At 41.9% G+C, this 19,016-nt stretch overlaps 1 protein-coding gene across 1 annotated transcript in view; it reads left to right on the top strand.

Annotated features, from left to right (window-relative positions):
- LOC124802640 (RNA-binding protein 42-like) overlaps positions 1 to 19,016 on the top strand; it is a 342,201-nt gene that overhangs the window by 107,660 nt on the left and 215,525 nt on the right. Inside the window, exons 4-5 of the mRNA XM_047263543.1 lie at positions 9,918 to 10,270; positions 18,435 to 18,629. Of these exons, the coding sequence (XP_047119499.1) occupies positions 9,918 to 10,270; positions 18,435 to 18,629 (548 nt within the window). The remainder of the gene's footprint in view (positions 1 to 9,917; positions 10,271 to 18,434; positions 18,630 to 19,016) is intronic.

A 19,016-nucleotide genomic window follows, 5' to 3' on the forward strand; every position in this document is an offset into this window, starting at 1 on the left:
TTTTTTGGTTTATATGGGAAATGGGTAGTCACACACTGTTGTAGTTGCTGTTTTTTGTGTAAGTTTTGTTGTCTGTGATAGTTTTATTGAACAAATTCTTACCTCCCTATTGTAATGCTACAGAAATATTGATGCTGAATCTGTTTGCCAAGTGTCATGGTTGTTAGTCAGCGTTCTGAGCATTCACCATGCAAAAGGTTTGCTATTCAAGTGCCTCTGTAACACTGCTTTTAAAATACAATCATGGAAATTTTGAGAAGTCATTCATAGCTTTAGAATCATAAACCTACGTGTAGAACAATTTATCCATATGCTGCACAAGATCTTCACTCACCATAGACTTTTGTCTGTGGCCAAAATTGTTGTGTGTATCTGTTTGTCCTTCAAATGTGCTGCATCACTCTCACACCAAGTCCTCTCCTGTAAAGTTGTGAATGTATGCCAGACTCATCGTGTACTGAATTTCTGCTGCATTAAACCGTTGCTCTTACAGAAGTTGAGTAATAGTCTGCGCTTTTCTACTCATGAGAAAGTTGACAAGAGTAAATGCTCAATGCAAAGCTTCTTTTCAGGAGTCATTCATTCTCAGGAAACTATAATGGCAGATGGAAATCGTGTTGAGCAGCACTAGTCATTGCTTCTTTCCAAGTCATCAGAGCCATTGCAGCATTATTGCAGGCTGTAAAAAGCATTAGAGAAGAAGAGAAAAATAGCACTTTGAGAGACTTATTGGGACAGATTCCTCTTTAATTGTATCTCAGCTGTTCATACAACCAAGGGTTTCTCTGCCACTGATAATCTTGTGTCCCTCGAGTCTGCTATCCGAACAGCCTTTTCCAGACGCCAAAACCTGGTTGCCGTCTTTTTTGACTTACGTAAAGCATACATGATGACCTGGTGACATCATATCCTTGCCACATGAGTGGGGTCTCTGGGGCCTGCTCCCGATTTTTATCTAAGGCTTCCTTTCGCTCCATACTTTGTGTGTCCAAGTTGGTGCCTCCCATAGCTCCCCTCGTATTCAGGAGAATGGCATTCCACAGGGCTCCGTATTGAGTGTCTCTCTATTTTTAGTGGCTATTAACAGTCTAGCAGCAGCTGTAGGGCCGTTGGTCTCACCTTCTCTGTATGTGGAAGACTGTTGCATTTTGTACTGCTCCTCCAGTAGTGTTGTTATTGAGCGGTGCCTACAGGGAGCCATTCACAAGGTGCAATCATGGATTCTAGCCCACAGATTACAGTTTTCAGCTGTGAAGTCTTGTGTCATGCACTTCTGTCAGCATCGTTCTGTTCATCTGGAACCAGAACTTTACCTTAATGACAATCCATTCACTGTAGTAGAGACATATATATTGTTAGGACTGGTTTTCAACGCCCGATTGACTTGGCTGCCTCACCTTCGTCAGCTTAAGTGGAAGTGCTGGCAGCACCTCAATGCCCTCCACTGCCTGAGGAACATCAACTAGGGTGCAGATCGCTCTACGCTGCTGCAGCTCCACAGAAGCCTTGTTCAATCCAGCCTTGACTGTGGGAGTGTGGTTTACAGTTTGGCGGCACCCTCAGCATTGCGTTGACTCAACCCAGTGTACCACTGTGGCAGTCGCCTAGTGACGGGAGCTTTTAGAACAAGTCTAGTGACCAGTGTCCTGGTGGAGGCTGGAGTCCCTCCATTGCAGATCCAACATGCACAACTGCTCCCCAGTTATGTTGCACACATTCGTAGTTCTCCTGAGCCTCCGAATTACTGTCTCCTTTTCCCACCCGCAGCAGTTCATCTCCCGCATCGGCAGCCCAGGTCAGGGCTAATGATTGCAGTTTGCATGCGATCCTTTCTGTCTGAACTGGAGTCCTTCCCTTTACCACATCTACTTGGGGTCCATTCACATACACCTCCATGGTGTACACCTCGGCCAAAGCTTCCATCTGGACCTTTTGCATGGCCCTAAGGACTATGTTAACCCTTCTGCTCTCTGCTGTTACTTCCTCTCGATTCTTGACATGTTCAAGGGCTCTGAAGTCGTTTACACTGAGGATTCGATGGCTGATGGAATTGTTGGCTTATCCTGTGTCCACAGAGGCCATATTGAACAGCATTCATTGCCCACTGGCTGCAGTGTATTCACTGCAGAGCTTGTGGCCGTATCTCGTGCACTTCAGTACATCCGTTCCTATTCTGGTGAGTTATTTCCTCTCTGTTCTGACTCCCTGAGCAGCTTACAAGCTATCAACCAGTGCTACCCTTGCCATACTTTGGCAGCGACCATCCAGGAGTCCATCTCTGCACTGTAACGGTTCAGTTGTTCAGTGGTGGTTGCGTGGACCCCAGGACATGTTGGAGTCCCAGGCAATGAACTTGCTGACAGGTTGACCAAACAGGCTATGCGGGAACGGCTTCTGGAGATGGACATCTCTGAAACAGACCTGCGTTCTGTCTTAACGCCGCAAGGTTTTTCAGCTTTGGGAGAATGGAATGGCATAACAGTACATACAACAAACTGTGTTTTCCTGCAGGCTTCTTGCAGGGACTTAGTTGTCCTTTCTCGGCTCCGCATTGGTCATATGTGACTAACACATAGTTACCTTCTCCGTTGCGAGGACCCACCTCAGTGCCGCCACCGCTGTCCTTTGTCCCTGTGTGTCCTCTACCCTAGTGCTTTTAGGGTGGAGGTTTTAATGTGTTGCAGAGTGGCTGGCTTCTCCTTTTTATTCTCGTCAGCCAGCCACGGTAATCTGCTTTCTTGTTTTAATCTCTTCTACTTTTTTCTTGCATCTCTTTGTGTTTTCTTGTCCTTTTTTGTTCTTTGTAGTATTTGTTGCCTTTCTGTTGTTCTTGTCAATTTCCTATCCTTCGGTGTTGTGCGCTATGTCTTGTTTGTTTTCTTGTTTCCCCTGTATGATTGTTTTTACAGGAACAAGGGACTGATGACCAAGCAGTTCGGTCTCCCCCTCCCCCCCCCCCACCCCCCGCCCCCCACCCCTTTAAACCAACCAACCAACCAAGGTATGCACTGTGACTAACTGTGCATCCTCATCTGACAATCAGTTTACGAGAGAAAGGAAAGTTTATATTTAACTTAAGTTTATTGTATGAAAACAATATCCATCATGATCAATTTGTCTGAAGATAATTGAATAAATAATTTCATGAGTAATACTAATTAACCAAATTAAATCAGAAAAAAATGGGTTTTCTGGTTCCACTTCGCTGCAAGAGGTTTTTTTTGTGTGTGTGTGTGTGTGTGTGTGTGTGTGTGTGTGAGAGAGAGAGAGAGAGAGAGAGAGAATTATTTATTGTAAATCCAGATTGATTTGCTGTGAGCCTCCTTTAATACATTTACATTCAAATCCCTGCAAACTGACAATCCTATGTTTTTCTGCGACATAATCCCAAAGGAAGCAGGTGTTGACACATGTGAAAATTACTGAACTATCAGTTTAATAAGTCACAGCTGCAAAATACTAACGCGAATTCTTTACAGATGAAGGGAAAAACTGGTAGAAGCCGAGCTCGGAGAAGATCAGTTTGGATTCCCTAGAAACACGTGAGGCAATACTGACCCTATGACTTAGCGTAGAAAACAGATTAACGAAAGGCAAACCTACGTTTCTAGCATTTGTCGACTTAGAGAAAGCTTTTGACAATGTTGACTGGAATACTCTCTTTCAAACTCTAAAGGTGGCAGGGGTAAAATACAGGGGGCGAAAGGCTATTTACAATTTGTACAGAAACCAGATGGCAGTTATAAGAGTAGAGGGGCATGAAGGGGAAGCAGCGGTTGGGAAGGGAGTGAGACAGGGTTGTAGCTTCTCCCCGATGTTATTCAATCTGTATATTGAGCAAGCAGTAAAGGAAACGAAAGAAAAATTCAGAGAATTTATTAAAATCCATGGAGAAAAAATAAAAACTTTGAGGTTTGCCGATGACATTGTAATTCTGTCAGACAGGACTTGGAAGAGCAGTTGAACGGAATGTACAGTGTCTTGAAAGGAGGATATTAGATGAACATCAACAAAGCAAAACGAGGATAATGGAATGTAGTCGAATTAAGTCAGGTGTTGCTGAGGGAATTAGATTAGGAAATGAGGCACTTAAAGTAGTAAAGGAGTTGAGCTATTTGGGGAGCAAAATAACTAATGATGGTCGAAGTAGAGAGGATATAAAATGTAGGCTGGCAATGGCAAGGAAATCGTTTCTGAAGAAGAGAAATTTGTTAACATCCAGTATAGATTTAAGTGTCAGGAAGTCGTTTCTGAAAGTATTTGTATGGAGTGTAGCCATGTATGGAAGTGAAACATGGACGATAAATAGTTTGGACAAGAAGAGAATAGAAGCTTTCAAAATGTGGTGCTACAGAAGAATGCTGAAGATTAGATGGATAGATCACATAAATGAGGAGGTATTGAATAGAATTGGGGAGAAGAGGAATTTGTGGCACAACTTGACAAGAAGAAAGGGCCAGTTGGTAGGACATGTTCTGAGGCATCAAGGGATCACAAATTTAGCATTGGAGGGCAGCGTGGAGGGTAAAAATCGTAGAGGGAGACCAAGAGGTGAATACACTAAGCAGATTCAGAAGGATGTAGGTTGCAGTAGGTACTGGGAGATGAAGAAGCTTTCACAGGATAGAGTAGCATGGAGAGCTACATCAGACCAGTCTCAGGACTGATGACCACAACAACAACAACAACTGTAATATGCCATTTTTCAGGAAGATTTCTTGCATTTTTGTAGCTGGACCTAAATACCATTTGCAGTCACAAGTATTGCTTTGGGAATATTAACTCTGGGATTTGTTTATTTCTGTGTTTTTAAATTTATTCTCAAGTTTAGCCGGCCAGTGCGGCTGTGCGGTTCTAGGCGCTTCAGTCTGGAACCGCGTGACCGTTACGGTCGCAGGTTCGAATCCTGCCTTGGGCATGGATGTGTGTGATGTCCTTAGGTTAGTTGGGTTTAAGTAGTTCTAAGTTCTAGGGGACTGATGACCACAGATGTTAAGTCCCATAGTGCTCAGAGCCTTTGAACCATTTTATTCTCAAATTTTCATAATATTATCAACTCATTCCTTTCCATACCGGACCTGATCCTGAATGCAACTCTTCAGGGAAAGGCGACATTCCCCACCAGAAATACTGCTCACTGTTCAGTTTACAGACAGACCATATCTCCCCAGCATTTCCAGCCCAGTTTTTATAAGTGAGTAGGGAAAAAAAACTTTACTGTGATAGCGGTTATAGAGTGGAGCTATTTTCAGCTTAAGTGAGCACTTATCTGCAGTTATTAAGTAGGTTTTGAAATAAATACACTCCCACAAACGGCAGGTGAGAAGTGGTTGCTTTGTAATTGGGATGCTATTAGGTCTACGTAATGTGAATGGGAAAGTGAAACAATTGGGAAATGGAAGTTATTTGAGAAAATATGGGTATATTAAAATTTTAGGAACAAAAAAAAATGTTCTTCATGTATATTGCAGAAAAGAGAGTACACCAGAGCTGACTCAGTTAGAAGATTTCTGGGAAAAGCTCTTTCAGAGGAACTGAGTTCAAGCTCACATGCAGTCCTACATTTGAATTCAGCTGAACTGAAGTTTGGTTTTAAAACTGAATGTCTGCTTTGTGTGAAAGCTATTATTGATGAAGTTCTTCGTAAGCAAAAGACAAAAACTCAAAAATTGCTGCAAAAGGAGCACAGTGCCTTATCCTTCAGTTAGGGCAATATAATTACTGTAAATGCACAGGATAGGAGGGATGAATGGAAAGACGCCATTTGGAGGTGTATCTGCTCTTCTGGAGACCTACACACTGCAGATGCAAGATTTCATGAGGATTGCTACAAAAAGTTTTTCATAGGCTCAGTGCCTTCAGTGAGAAAAATGGGCACTCCGATCTGAAGGAATTTCTGAATCTATGGAGGAGATATTCAGTTACCTAGAGAGAAATGAAGAGTGCCTGTTCTCTGTAAAGGAGCTCTTGGAGCAAGTTGCAGGAACACCACCTCATATAAAGACAGTTGAAAACAGAATGATAGAAAAAATTTGGGGCCACATAGGTTTCAGCACGATTTGCACAAGTAGCTCAGGTGAAATTTTTTGAATTATGTGCAGTATTCTTCAAAATGAATAGATAAGCAAGCAGAATGGAAGAGCATTCCAAAAGCTGCTGCCACAATAATCTTGAAAAATACTGAGTTAACAATAGAAGATAATTCTTTTGTCTCACATTGTGACAAGTTCTGTGGTGGGTCTGAGGAAATGGTACCTCATATACTCCATGTCTTCATGCTCTGCAAAACAGAATCTTGAACATAAGCTGTGAAAACAGTGACAGTAGTGTGAAATGGATACATTGCTACTCATCATGCAGAAGAGATGTTGAGTTGCAGACTGGCACAACAAAAAGACTGCTAAACATGTGAGAATGACAACTTGCACACACATGACCACTGTCTCTGACCCTGAGACAGGGATGCAAGCAACTGCTCATGATGGGAGAAGCAGTTTGGGTGGTGGGGGTCAGGAGGAAGCTGGGGTGGGGAGAGGGAGGATAGCAGTGTAGAGGAGGGGGACAGGAAAGTGCTGCTTATGGGAGCATACAGGGATGTTGTTGGAACAGGGTAGGGCAGCTAGGTGCAGTTGGGAGGTTAGATTGGGAGGGGGGGGGGGGGCAGAGAGGGAGGGAGGTGGGAAAGGAGAGAAGTGAGGAGGGGGAAAAACTCTGGGTGTGTTGGTGAAGTAGAAGGCTGTGTAGTCCTGGAGTGGGAGCAGGGAAGGGGATAGGTGGGTGAAGGACAGGAACGTAGGACATGTTGCCTGGAGAGTCTCCACCAGCACGATTAAGAAAAACTGGTGTTGGTAGGAAGGATCCAGATGATGAAAGCTGTGAAGCAGTCATTGAAGTTAATAATGTTGTGTTGGGCAGCATTACAGCAACTGGGTGGTCCAGCTGTTTCTTGGCCACAGTTTAACGGTGGCATTCATGTGGGCAGACAGCTTGTTGGTTGTCATGCCATTGTAGAATGCAGCACAGTGGCTGCATCTTAGGTTGTAGATCACATGTGGCCCTTTCTTTGATGGGACAGGCAATGCTTGTGACCAGACTGGAACAGGTGGTGGGAGGATGTATGGTACAGATCTGGAGTCTAGGTCTATTACAGTGATATGTGCCTTGAGGCAAGGGGCTGGGAGCAGGGGTTTTGTGGTGATGGACAAGGATATTGTGTACGTTCGGTAGTTGGTGGAATAATACGGTGGGAGGGGTGGGAAAGATAGTGGGTAGATACTCCTCATTTCAAGGCAAGATGAGAGATAGTCAGAACCCTGGCAGAGAATGTGATCCAGTTGCTCCAGCACTGAGTCATGAGGGGAATGCTTCTTTGTGGCTAGACGGTGGGACTTTGGGGTATTGGCTGGCTAGATAGATAAGGCTGGGAGATCTGTTTCTGTACAGAGTTGGGAGAATAATTTTGGTCTGTGAAGGCCTAAGTGAGACTATTGGTATATTTCAAGAGGGACTGCTCGTCGCTGCAGATGTGATGGCCACATGTGGCTAAACTGCAGTTAAGGAACTTCTTGGTATGGAACAGGTGGTGGCTGTCGTAGTAGAGGTTTTATTGGTGGTTGGTATTTTTCAGATAGATGGAGGTACTGGCGTAACCATCTTTGAAGTGGAGGTCCATATCAAGGAAGGTGGCTTGTTTGGTTGAGGAGGACCAGGTGAAGCATATGGGGGAGAGGTTATGGAGGAATTAGGATAGGGTGTTCTCACCCTCGATCCAGATCATGAAGATATCATCATTGGATCTGAACCAGATGAGGGGCCTGGCATTCTGGCTGGTTAGGAAGGATACCTCTAGATGGCCCATGAATAGGTTGCCTTAGAATGGTGCCATGCAGATGCCCATTGCAGGACCATGGATTTGTTTATAGGTGATGCTTTCAAAGGTGATCTAATTTCGGGTGGGAGAAAATAGTTGGTTATGGTAACCAGGAAGGAGGTTGTAGGTTTGGAATTGGTTGGATGTTGGGAAAGGTAGTATTCAATGGCAGCAAGTTCATGGGCAATAAGGATGTTAGTGTAAAGAGAGGTGGCACCAGTAGTGATGAGCAGGATGCCCTGTAGTAAAGGAATAGGAACTGTGGAGGATTGGTGGAAGAAATGATTGGTCTGTTTTATGTGGGAGGGGCTAATAGGCTGGAGGTGTTGGTCTACAAGAGCAGAGATTCTCTCTGTCGGGGCACAGTAAATGGCGACAATGGGACATTCTAGGTGTTTGGGTTTATGGACTTTGGGAATCATATAAAAGGTAGGAGTGCAGGTGAAAATTAGCTATCTATATCCCAATCCCCATTGTTGCTATTCGCCCTCAGCCATTCATATCCCTATCTTACCTACTGTCGCACTTTTCATTCACAGGCAGTTTGGATCAAAAAATTTTAGCACTGTAGTTACTCGTTTGAGATTCAAAGGAACTTACCATAGATCCCAGCACCTGGGGCTGTTAACCTTGCGTACACTCTGAACAGCCTCCCCCAAGTTTAACACTCTTGTCAGTATGTGTTGGAAAATGTCAGTTTCACTGTCTGCTCTGTCGACAGATGGAACGCTTTTCATGATGTACTCAATAAACTGAAAATAGCTCCAGTAAACACAAGCAAAGTGAAGTTATTTTATCTTTTGACATAAGAGAACCAGACTGGAAATAGTGCATGGAGGGGGTTTATAGTCTGAAAGTGGAGAGCAAGCAGCACTCGTGATGGGTGAAGACACCTTTCTCAGAAGAGCACAACAACTGTCACATAGGATAACTAATAATCAATTATCCCCTCTAGCATTGTACAGCATTGTAGAAGTATTTTCGTAGTTTCTGTCCATATTCATCTCTTGCATTAGTATTATTAGTAACTGGTATCTGTATTCCATTTAGTGTTAACACACTTACTAGAAAATAAGAACCCCCCTGGGTGTGCATGCTCACTGTGTCACCACTGTTTCTTAAGACACACTGCAGAAGGATTACTATAATTTTGTGAAACACCTTGTAGTTGCTTCTTGTGGAGTATTGAGTACAGAGACTGTTTGTTCTTGCAGACAGAGTAGGGAGACCACAATATGGTGATCTGTCTTTCCTCACACTTCTAATCTCAATCTCTTAATAAGGCTGTAATGCTATGAGATGTATGAAAATTTAATGTTTGTTCTTTACCCACTCCCTTTAACAATAAGCATTAATTTTATACCATTAAAACACTATTTTAAGTAATTTGCAATTTTTGAATCCTGAGTATTGCACAAACTATTAGTTCTAGAAGAAAAATGAATATCATCTTTTTTTGTAGGAAATTTAATGTAGTTTATTTTTGTGCTGAGATATGTTTTCACTAGAGGCCACAGATTTCGGGTTATTTAAGAAAAAGTGCAGAAGTGAGGTGTTGCATCGCACCGACCCTACGCTTGTTCCCCACCGACCACGATTTTTAGTACGTTATTCATGGCTCTTCCTCCTGCCACCATAGAAAAATTTGTGACTACACAAATTATTTACCCCAGTCAACCATCCTTGGTCTTCTTTGACTGGGCTATAGAACATTGTGTTAACTGAATGAAACCACAGAGCAGGAAAAATTGGGGCAGTTTGTTGTCTTTTAATTACTAAATATTTTTGTGTTAACTAATACCATATTTCCATTAAATATTGAAGGGAACTGACAACTGGACTGTGAATACTTTTCTTTTCAAATAAAATGATTATTTGTGGAGAATATGGGAAAATGTGCTATTATTTTACTGTTAAATTATAAATTAAAGCTGTTAATTGGTTGTTACCTCTTGAATCTGCCAAATTCTGACTTAGGTTTGCTGTCTGGCAGAACTTTTCTCTTGTGCTTCAATGGGTTTTCGTAATTTTCATTTTTTTCTGCTAGTGCAACACCACTCATCTATTCGGCAAAGACTCCTGGTGACGGAGAAGACTCAGCTGCAGCAGTTCCTGCTGATGGCGACAGCAGCGCAGATGATTTGGGTGGACAGAAGCGCAAAAAACTGAAAACTGATATTACTGAGGTCCACGTGCAGACGCCACAGCAGCGTGCCAAGGAAATGTCTGACCGTGTGCGAGCCTCTACAGTTGTCACGGTTGGACCTACTGTACCGGGACAAGCAGCTGCAGACGATTCAAACACTTCAAACCGTAAGAAGGAAAAGAAGTCGAAGAAGCATGTTAGAATGGCAGGAGGCCAGGTGTGGGAAGATAGCTCTCTTGCAGAATGGGAAGAAGGTAACTTGAAAATGTATTTTATAGCAAAGTCAGTGCTACATGTTTAACATAAAATTGACATCGTTATTGTTGTTGTTGTTGTTGTTGGACTACACTTTCTTCTGACAATTATGATCTCTTGATGACTTGTCCACCATCGCCTATGTATTTTATCTTATCAGTCCAGAGAGTGGTAAATGGAAACTTCTATAAAGTAGGGTAATAAAAGATGAAGGAAAGTAAATGAAATTGGAAAAAAAATGAGTGGTTAAAGGTAACACCTCATTAAAGAGATGAGTTCTTAATCAGTGGACACAAGGGACAAGTATGTGCATGCCCACACACACACACACACACACACACACACACACACACACACACACACACACACACAGAAAAAGAGAGAGAGAGAGAGAGAGAGAGAGAGAGAGAGAGAGTTTTATACCAAGAGGAAGAGGAATATTCCATTCAGATATGCCGACATGTCAAAACACTGAAATTAATCGAGATAGATCTATATCCAGAGTATGAAAGAGAAAAATTCATAGGTGTGCGGCAGCATACACATAGCCAATTTTAAAGGTAAGAAATAATCAGTATAGATAACTGGAATTACAAGAATAATACATTTATATAAAACCTTTATAACTTTACTTATCACTCTTTTTAATTAAAATGAGACAGAAATACTGTTATAATTAGCAATCAGTTTAATGCTTTTAGAATATTAGGTTGAAACAAATGAGAGTGATAAACTTTGGGTGGCGAATAGTCAGGAGGATGTTGTCATTGAGAAATACTAAACTGGCATTCTTCAAGTCGGAGTGTGGGAAGGTAGATCGCCAAACTGGACAGGTAGGTTAGAAAACCTAAAAAGGGAAATGGAAACGTTGAAATTAGATATGGTGGAAATTAGTGAAGTTTGGTGGCAGTGAGAAGAGGACTTTTGATCAGGTGAGTTCAGAGTTATAAACACAGAATGAAATAGGGATAATGGCAAGAGTGGGTCTAATAATGAATAAGAAAATACTAACAGTGTAGGAAAAGACGTGTTGTTACTTATCATAAAGAAGACACGTCAGGTTGAAGACGTACAATTGAAACACGTCAGCTTTTGACCACAGTCTTCATCAGTAAAACACACACACACACACACACACACACACACACACACACACACACACACACACAAGCAGACCTTAAACACAGATGTCAGCCAACTCCAGTATCTTGGGCCAGAATACAACTATCCTGTGGTGTCATATTTTGGGATAACCCAGAGTATTCAGGAAGAATGTTCTTGGAAACTGGCAGTCAGGTGTCAGTTTGTAAACTTGATGTAGACTGTTGTTCTAGCATCTCAGAACTCTAACACTGTCATTCTTGTACACATACTGTCTTATGGGATTTGAGAGTAATAAGAGGGACTCGTTGAAAAGGAACTACAACTGAAGACTCGTTAGGAAAAAGTAATTGGATAACACATCCTTAACTAATGTGCATAAAGGCGAGCACTACTCTGCAGTTTCCTATATTAATAGTCTGGTATCCTGGGCTAGCAACTGAAAGCCCGCGGGAGACTGTGGGACTTGACCTCAGCCGCTAGCCAGCCAGGATACCATACACCATTCTGTTACCCAATTAGAGCTCACTGCTGCACAAGTTGTGCCACGCAATGACAAGGGACTAAATAGAGTATATGCCTTATTACTGTCTCATTGTCGTAATGTACCGTTGGTTCTCAGTCTTTGCTATTGCTTTATCTCTCTCTCTCTCTGGTTTACTTGTTGGTCTCGGCAGCCAAGACAGTGGTCGTGTGTGTGTGTGTGTGTGTGTGTGTGTGTGTGTGTGTGTGTGTGTTTTGTCTAATTGAGAAGAAGACCTTTTTGGTTGAAAACGTACTTGTTTGACAGTCTTCTTGTTGTGCCTATCTGTGACTCAGCATCATCACTATAAGGTGAGTAGCAATCTGTCCTTTCCATAATATTGTCATTACCTTATTAGTGATGTGTATATGCAGACTAAAGTGAAGAATGAAAATTTGTGACAAAGCTGGGATTCAAAACCAGGTCTCCTGCTCACTAGGCAGATGGGCCAACCACCATGCCACCATGGCTGCCCCCCCGCCTCCCCTCCCACCGAGGTTCATCATTCTTGGCTACCATGGGGCTCCAGCCTTTGCAGCACCACTCCCTCTTTGTGTGCTGCAAACCTGCACTTCCAACTGTTCCTTACCTCTTCTGACTTTTTCCGCTTTTGGTGCAGACCCTACCTAGACTTTGTTGACAATTTTGGTCTTGATTTCTAGTTTCACTCCTGGCGCTACCTTCAACTTCCATTAATGATTATATGGTCTCCATTATTGGGTTTAGCTTGCCATCTTTTCCAAATTTTACAGTTCATGTCATGCAGTGAAGGTCACCCATTGTGGTATATGCTCTGCCTCTGTGCCCTTCTACCCTGGCACTCTTCCATTCTGTTGCTGTAGAATGCCCAAAACCCAGCACGGTAGCCATTCCATTTTGCGTGTGTGTGTGTGTGTGTGTGTGTGTGTGTGTGTGTGTGTGTGTGTGTGTGAGAGAGAGAGAGAGAGGAGGGGTGGGGGAGGAGGTCATCAAGTACCTGCTCAATGGTAGCCACCTGACCACACAGGGATCACATTGCTGTTGCATAAGCTGGACGCTCGACGCTCCCCATGTATGCTATGTAGTATGTGGCTATTATGACCAGGGCATGGGAACTCCCGTCAGTGGTTTACTGTTCAGGTAGCTATTGCTGTGGCTGGGTGGCACCCAGGGGTTGAGCCCCCGTTTGGAGTGGGTGGCACCAAGGCAGATAGCTTGCACTTGAAGTGATTTAAACTTTCTCCCAGTGGTGGTCACATGACCCTGGCAGTTTTTTCAAATGGAAAGACCTTGTATGATGAAACGAAGTATGATCCCAATGTGTTCCCTTCCTTCACCATGCTGTGGAAGGAACACAGGACTAGACAACAAGGAGCAAAATCCTGCCCCAATACCTGGTTTTTACTGGGATCGAAGGGGACACCTTTTTGACCAAAAAGCCTTTATTTTTGTGGAGCGTGTTGAAGAAAAATACAGGAAAGCTGCAGCCATCTCTGAGATGAAGAGTGTTTCCTTCCTGATTAAAATGTCATCTACTGCCCCCTCACAGGCACCACTCTGTTGTGAAAAGTTGAGTGACATTCCCGTGACTGTCACACCCTACAAGAGTCTCAATATGGTCCAAAGCATCATCTTTCACCGCAATCTTCGTTTCCAATCTGACGATGAGCTGTGGGCCAATTTAGAGCGATGGGGTGTGTACTTCAACCATTGTGCCCATAGGGGACCAAGGGAAAACAGAGTTGCTACGGAGGCCTTTATCTTGGCTTTGGAAAGTGATACATTGCCTGAGGTCAATGTAGTGGTCTACTGGTGTGACACGAAACCCTATGTTCCTCCTCCTATGAGATGCTTCAAGTATATGAAGTCTGGACGTATGTCTTCCTGTTGCACCACTTTTCCCGTCTGCAGGGATTGTGAACGTCCACTGCACGTGAACATTCCTCGTGCCCCTCCCCCACCTGTGTAAACTGCTGTGAGCTCTACTCTCCCTGCTCACCAGATTGCTCCATTTTTAAGTGTGAGAAAAATTCAGGAGTATAAAACCCTTGAGATACTTACTTATCAAGAGGCCAGGAAAAGTTGAGCATCTTAATTCCATATGAATGAAACAATATTACACCTACAACTGCAATGTTTTCATCTTCTCTGTCGACTGTTCTTTCCCCTGTTGCACCTTTTACAATGTGCCCTCAGAGCTGCCCACTTATACCTGCCCCCCAGACAGTTAGAGGCCCTTCTGGTGCTTCCACAGCACCCACTTTGGGAGCATTGGCTCGCCAGCTGTCGGGGACACCAATTCCTATCCCCCAGCTGGAGGCTCCTCATTCTCCTTCGGCTTCTGTAATTAGGAGGAGCTCCCGTGGGACTCTTCCTTCCATGGTTCCTTCTGGTTCACAGCCAGGCATCAGCCAGTGGCTGAAGGAACCACAGGCTGCTGTCCACCAGACTTGTCGTCCTACCTCTTTCCCTGAAACCAATTCAGGGACACCTTTCCCGTTGTCATCTTCTAAGGAGGAGAAGGACGAAAATAAGTCTTCTAAAATGAAGGAAAGTCCGGTGGCCCCATGCCACCAGACTCTGCATGTACTACTTTTGTGGAGATCCCGGTTGCCCATGTGACACCAGATCTCCCCAGGCATTGTGCTGCAGAACCTATGTCAGTGGATCCCCTGATGTCTTATCTGGTGGCAACACATGACTCTGCGTCATAACCTGTACATTCTGGGTGCAAGTGGGTGCTTTACTCAGTACACCTGCCTCCCCCCCTCTACCCCACTCACCCAAATAGCACATAGTTGTCATCAATAGATACATCAGAGAGCTTACTGTAGACACTGCTGGATGAAAAGTGGGATCATGGTGGTCTGTGGGAACCATTAAATATGCTGTGCATGTTTTGCCACATGACTTTACACAGGCAGATGTGTGCTTCTGTGCTGTGTTCAGCAATCTCACTGGAAATATACGTAATTATACTGAGTGATCCGTAAATATGTCCATTGGGATTATAAGAGATATCTTCTTTTTCTCCTCCTCCCTCTCCCCTTCTCCTCCCCCCCTCCCCTTCTCTACCTCCTCCTTCCTGAAATATTTCTGCTTATGCAGGTCATTCAACAAGATATATATTATTGCATATTTCCGGGTTCCATGTTTGTTTCAAATTTGATTAGTTTATTTAGTGGTTAAATTCTTCCTCATTGTTCTGAAATTTATCTAGATACTTGGTCCATGACCAAATAGCTACGGCTCATATTGTTTCAAGAAATAAATAAAACAGGTGACACGTCTTTTGTGGCGGCGTTCGTAGCGACAAACAATTCGCTGTAGAAACGGCTTACGAAGTCACCGCCACACTTTTAATAGCGGGCCGACCGGTCCGCTGGAACAGTGAACAGAAAGATGAAAACCCAAACACTCTGATTAAATAAAAGTCGGTACTTATCTTTATTAACGAAGATACAGAAACAGTAGTGAACTCTGTGTCTACAGAGATCTGTCTAGTTCGAGTCGGAGCGGCTAGGTCAGCGTCGGCTGACGACAAACAACAACTCTGCTGCGATGAACACACAACTGACTAGCAAGTACACAATTCGGTGGCGAGTATACAACTGAGCGGCGAATACAGAACTGTCCTAGCGCTCGCGACTCCAGCGCTTAAGAAACCAGAAGCCAGCGGTGGCACGCGCAGGCTTGCGGCGATTTCCTGTCTCGCTGGCGCTGCTTATGCGGACGGCGTCCGGACTTTGATGCTGCCAACCTTTTGGCAGCGGGCTCGGGTGGCATTACCGGCTAGGATATAACAACATCATTTACAGCTTGTACTATTTTATGCATTTGTTTCTGCATACGAAGTGATTGTTTGTAAGACAAACTTGCTTCTTTTAAGCTGTAGAGTTTGGGCTGATGCTAGTCTCTATAATTACAGACAAAGCCAATCTTGAAATTTTCTGCTCAAAAGTGGACACAACAATGATGGTTGGGTACATGCAGAGACCACAACTTGTTGGCCTGAGATGGTAACCTCACAGGGGAATAGTATATCGCGAGGAGGTTGTTGTGAAATAGGTAATCCCTTCGAAGTTGTGAAAATTGTTTAGAGGTGTAGGACCTAGATGGTTATTTGACCTGTTGTACCAACATTGTGGCACAAGAGATGCTTCATCAGACTCCAAGAGAAGTATTATCATTGTTATTCCAAATAAAATATGAGCAGATAAATGTGAGAACTATTACACAGTCAGAGTCAGATTGTGTGCTTGTGAATTGTTGCTGGGAACAAGAAGGGAATGTGAATGCAGTTATATTTATCTATTATAATATTCATTTATTTGAAAATCCCAATCTATAAATTAAAAAACAAAGACAAAATAATCTATTTATATTGACTATGCAATGGTGTGAAAAACATAGTTTTATTTACCAGGTGTGCAATTTTTTTGTGTGGTAATTGTCACACAAATATTTAAAACGTAATCCAAATACTTATTGCACCATGGACAAAAAACACAGATGAAGATTTAAATAAAAGAAGGGTTTATAAGTGAAATGAAATTCAAGGAAAATGAGAAATAGACAATAATGAACGCAATAGTGTAGATGAAAAATAGGGTGATAAAACAAATTAAATCAAAATTAATACAATGAATTAAAATACACAAATAAAGATTTCAAGTGAAAAAATAAATATAGGAAGAAAAATTAGAGAAAATGAAGAAGTTGATATTATTATTAAAATTACATGACAAAGGAATGGAAGTAAAAATTACTGTGAATCAATTAATTGAAAAAAAGATCAAAGTAATTTCAATGAAGATTTAAAACTAAAAATTATTTATTGCACCTGATGAGATTTGAACATACAACTTCCTGGCTGTGGAAGCTATTATCCTAAACCACTATACCATACACCCAGACTGTGTAATGTAACTTTTTTAATGCTATGGGCTGTCACACAAAAATTCGGAAATTTCTTTCCCGTCAGTTCCTTGCAAATGAGAGCCTACCAGGGTGAATGATTCCAGTGTGTGATACCTGGGATCTTCACCTGCATAACCATCTGGATGGTTTCAAAAAGTCAATCCCACCACTGGGGACCTCTCTGTGTTAGTGTGTGTACTGTATTGACAGCAAACTACCACTATGCTGCTAAATGACATTCTTGCTTGTGCCAGCTAAATTTAATCAAGTGAACCAGAAACAAAGATGCTGCTTTGGAAAGTTACTGCCTCCTCAGATGAGCTATACAGCAGCTGTTTTACCTGCTATGCTGGGACAATACCTGCTGCTGGGTCACAGCTGGACATTATTAACATTGTAAAATTAATTAAATTCTTGTACTGTCTTTGTATTATGGTTGTTTTTGTTATTAATATTAGTATAATATTTTCCATTGTTGTTTTCATGTAATTTTCTGATCTTTTTCTTTAGTTAGTCATGGATATGTGGTATGTGCTTTGTGCTCATGTTTCATTGACATAAAGGTCTGATGGATTTTTTTAAAAAAAATTGAAGTCTGACAGGCTCTGATGCATATTGTATCAAACAGACTGGAAGTATGTTCTGTGTATCACTACTTATTTGCCATTCAGCAGTGGTCTAACACTTCATTCTGTAGCATGACCTTACAACATAAATTGTCTTTTTCCTGGAAGTAATGCAAAGAAATATTAAATTGCTTACTAAGTGTGCATTTTATGTACCATTATAAACAACCCTATCCTGGGAACATTGTACAGGAACATTAACTGCTTACTGAAAAAAAAAAAAATCTTTGCTTGCGAGTGTTTATCACATATAGGCATTTTTCCTGTCAATAAAACTTGCCCTCATGTATCTTCTTTCTTTTTTATGGCATTGGGAATAAAACAGTGCACATGTATACCATACTCTGTAAAGATTAACTCCAAGTTAACTGTAGCATTCTCAGAGCAACAAGTAAATGTTTAATGAAAATGCTGGTATCTTTTTCTTTCCAGATGCTTATGTTTTCTCAGCCAATATGTGCAAAACATTACTGTTGCTATAATAAGCTCTTATTGTGATGTTAATGTGTAGTATGACTCTTGGGGCTTCTGCAATATGTATAAATGCTCCTCCAGCAGATGCATACTATTTCTTTCACCTGCTAGTCTTCATGTAACTATCTAAATTTGATCTTCCCTATCGTTCCTCAATCCAAGCTTCTGCTCCATGACCTTGTTGTTAATGGGATGTTGAAACACTGATGTTCCTTCCTTATCAATACATTCATTACATTTTGGTAAAAATAATGTTAATCCATAACTGTTTCTGTTTTGTGAGGCTGTTATGTCAGTGGCATGGTTGTCAGATGATTATTAGTCTTTTTAATTTTGTTTCTACTACCGTATCAAATGTAGGTGCCTGTTCTTTAGAAAGAAGTGTCCAAGTAATGTAATGTGGTAATACAGTATATAGATACAGCCAATCTGTCTTCAGCAAATAATTTACAATTAATAAAATGTGAGTTTTCTTATGTTGTTAGTCTTACAGTAGTTGGGAGATCTCATATGAATAAAAGTACAATGTTTTTATTACAGATGACTTCCGGATATTCTGTGGTGACTTGGGTAATGATGTAACAGATGAAATTCTGACAAGGGCTTTCAGCAAATACCAGTCTTTCTTGAAAGCAAAAGTCATTAGGGATAAACGCTCAAACAAAACAAAAGGATTTGGGTTTGTGAGTTTTAAAGATCCCCAGGACTTCATCAAAGCAATGAAGGAAATGAATGGTGAGTTTTTTCTATGTCTTTCTTGTGCCTTAACAGAAGTTCAGAGTTTGTTTATAACATCATCTTCATTTCCCTCTTTGAACCAGAACCTTCTCAAGTTATTTCAGAGCTATGTTCAGATAACAAAGGTTTATTTTAGTAAATGCTTTAGTGGTGAAATATTTCAGGAAATATTACTAGAACATCACACACATCTTCTGGTCATCCTAAGTACTTAGGGGAAAGTTTATATGTGCCAGTGATAGACTGAGAGGCTCACATGATCAGGCAGATGAAAAGGACAGTGTGAATTACACAGTAGTCTGCTCGATACCTTATATGAAAATTATCTCGATCATTTAAACAATCAACTTGTCAGGGTAACATCTTACATGTACTAATTACAAT

Source organism: Schistocerca piceifrons, chromosome 6 (genome assembly GCF_021461385.2).
Source record: "Schistocerca piceifrons isolate TAMUIC-IGC-003096 chromosome 6, iqSchPice1.1, whole genome shotgun sequence".
Taxonomy (NCBI): domain Eukaryota; kingdom Metazoa; phylum Arthropoda; class Insecta; order Orthoptera; family Acrididae; genus Schistocerca; species Schistocerca piceifrons.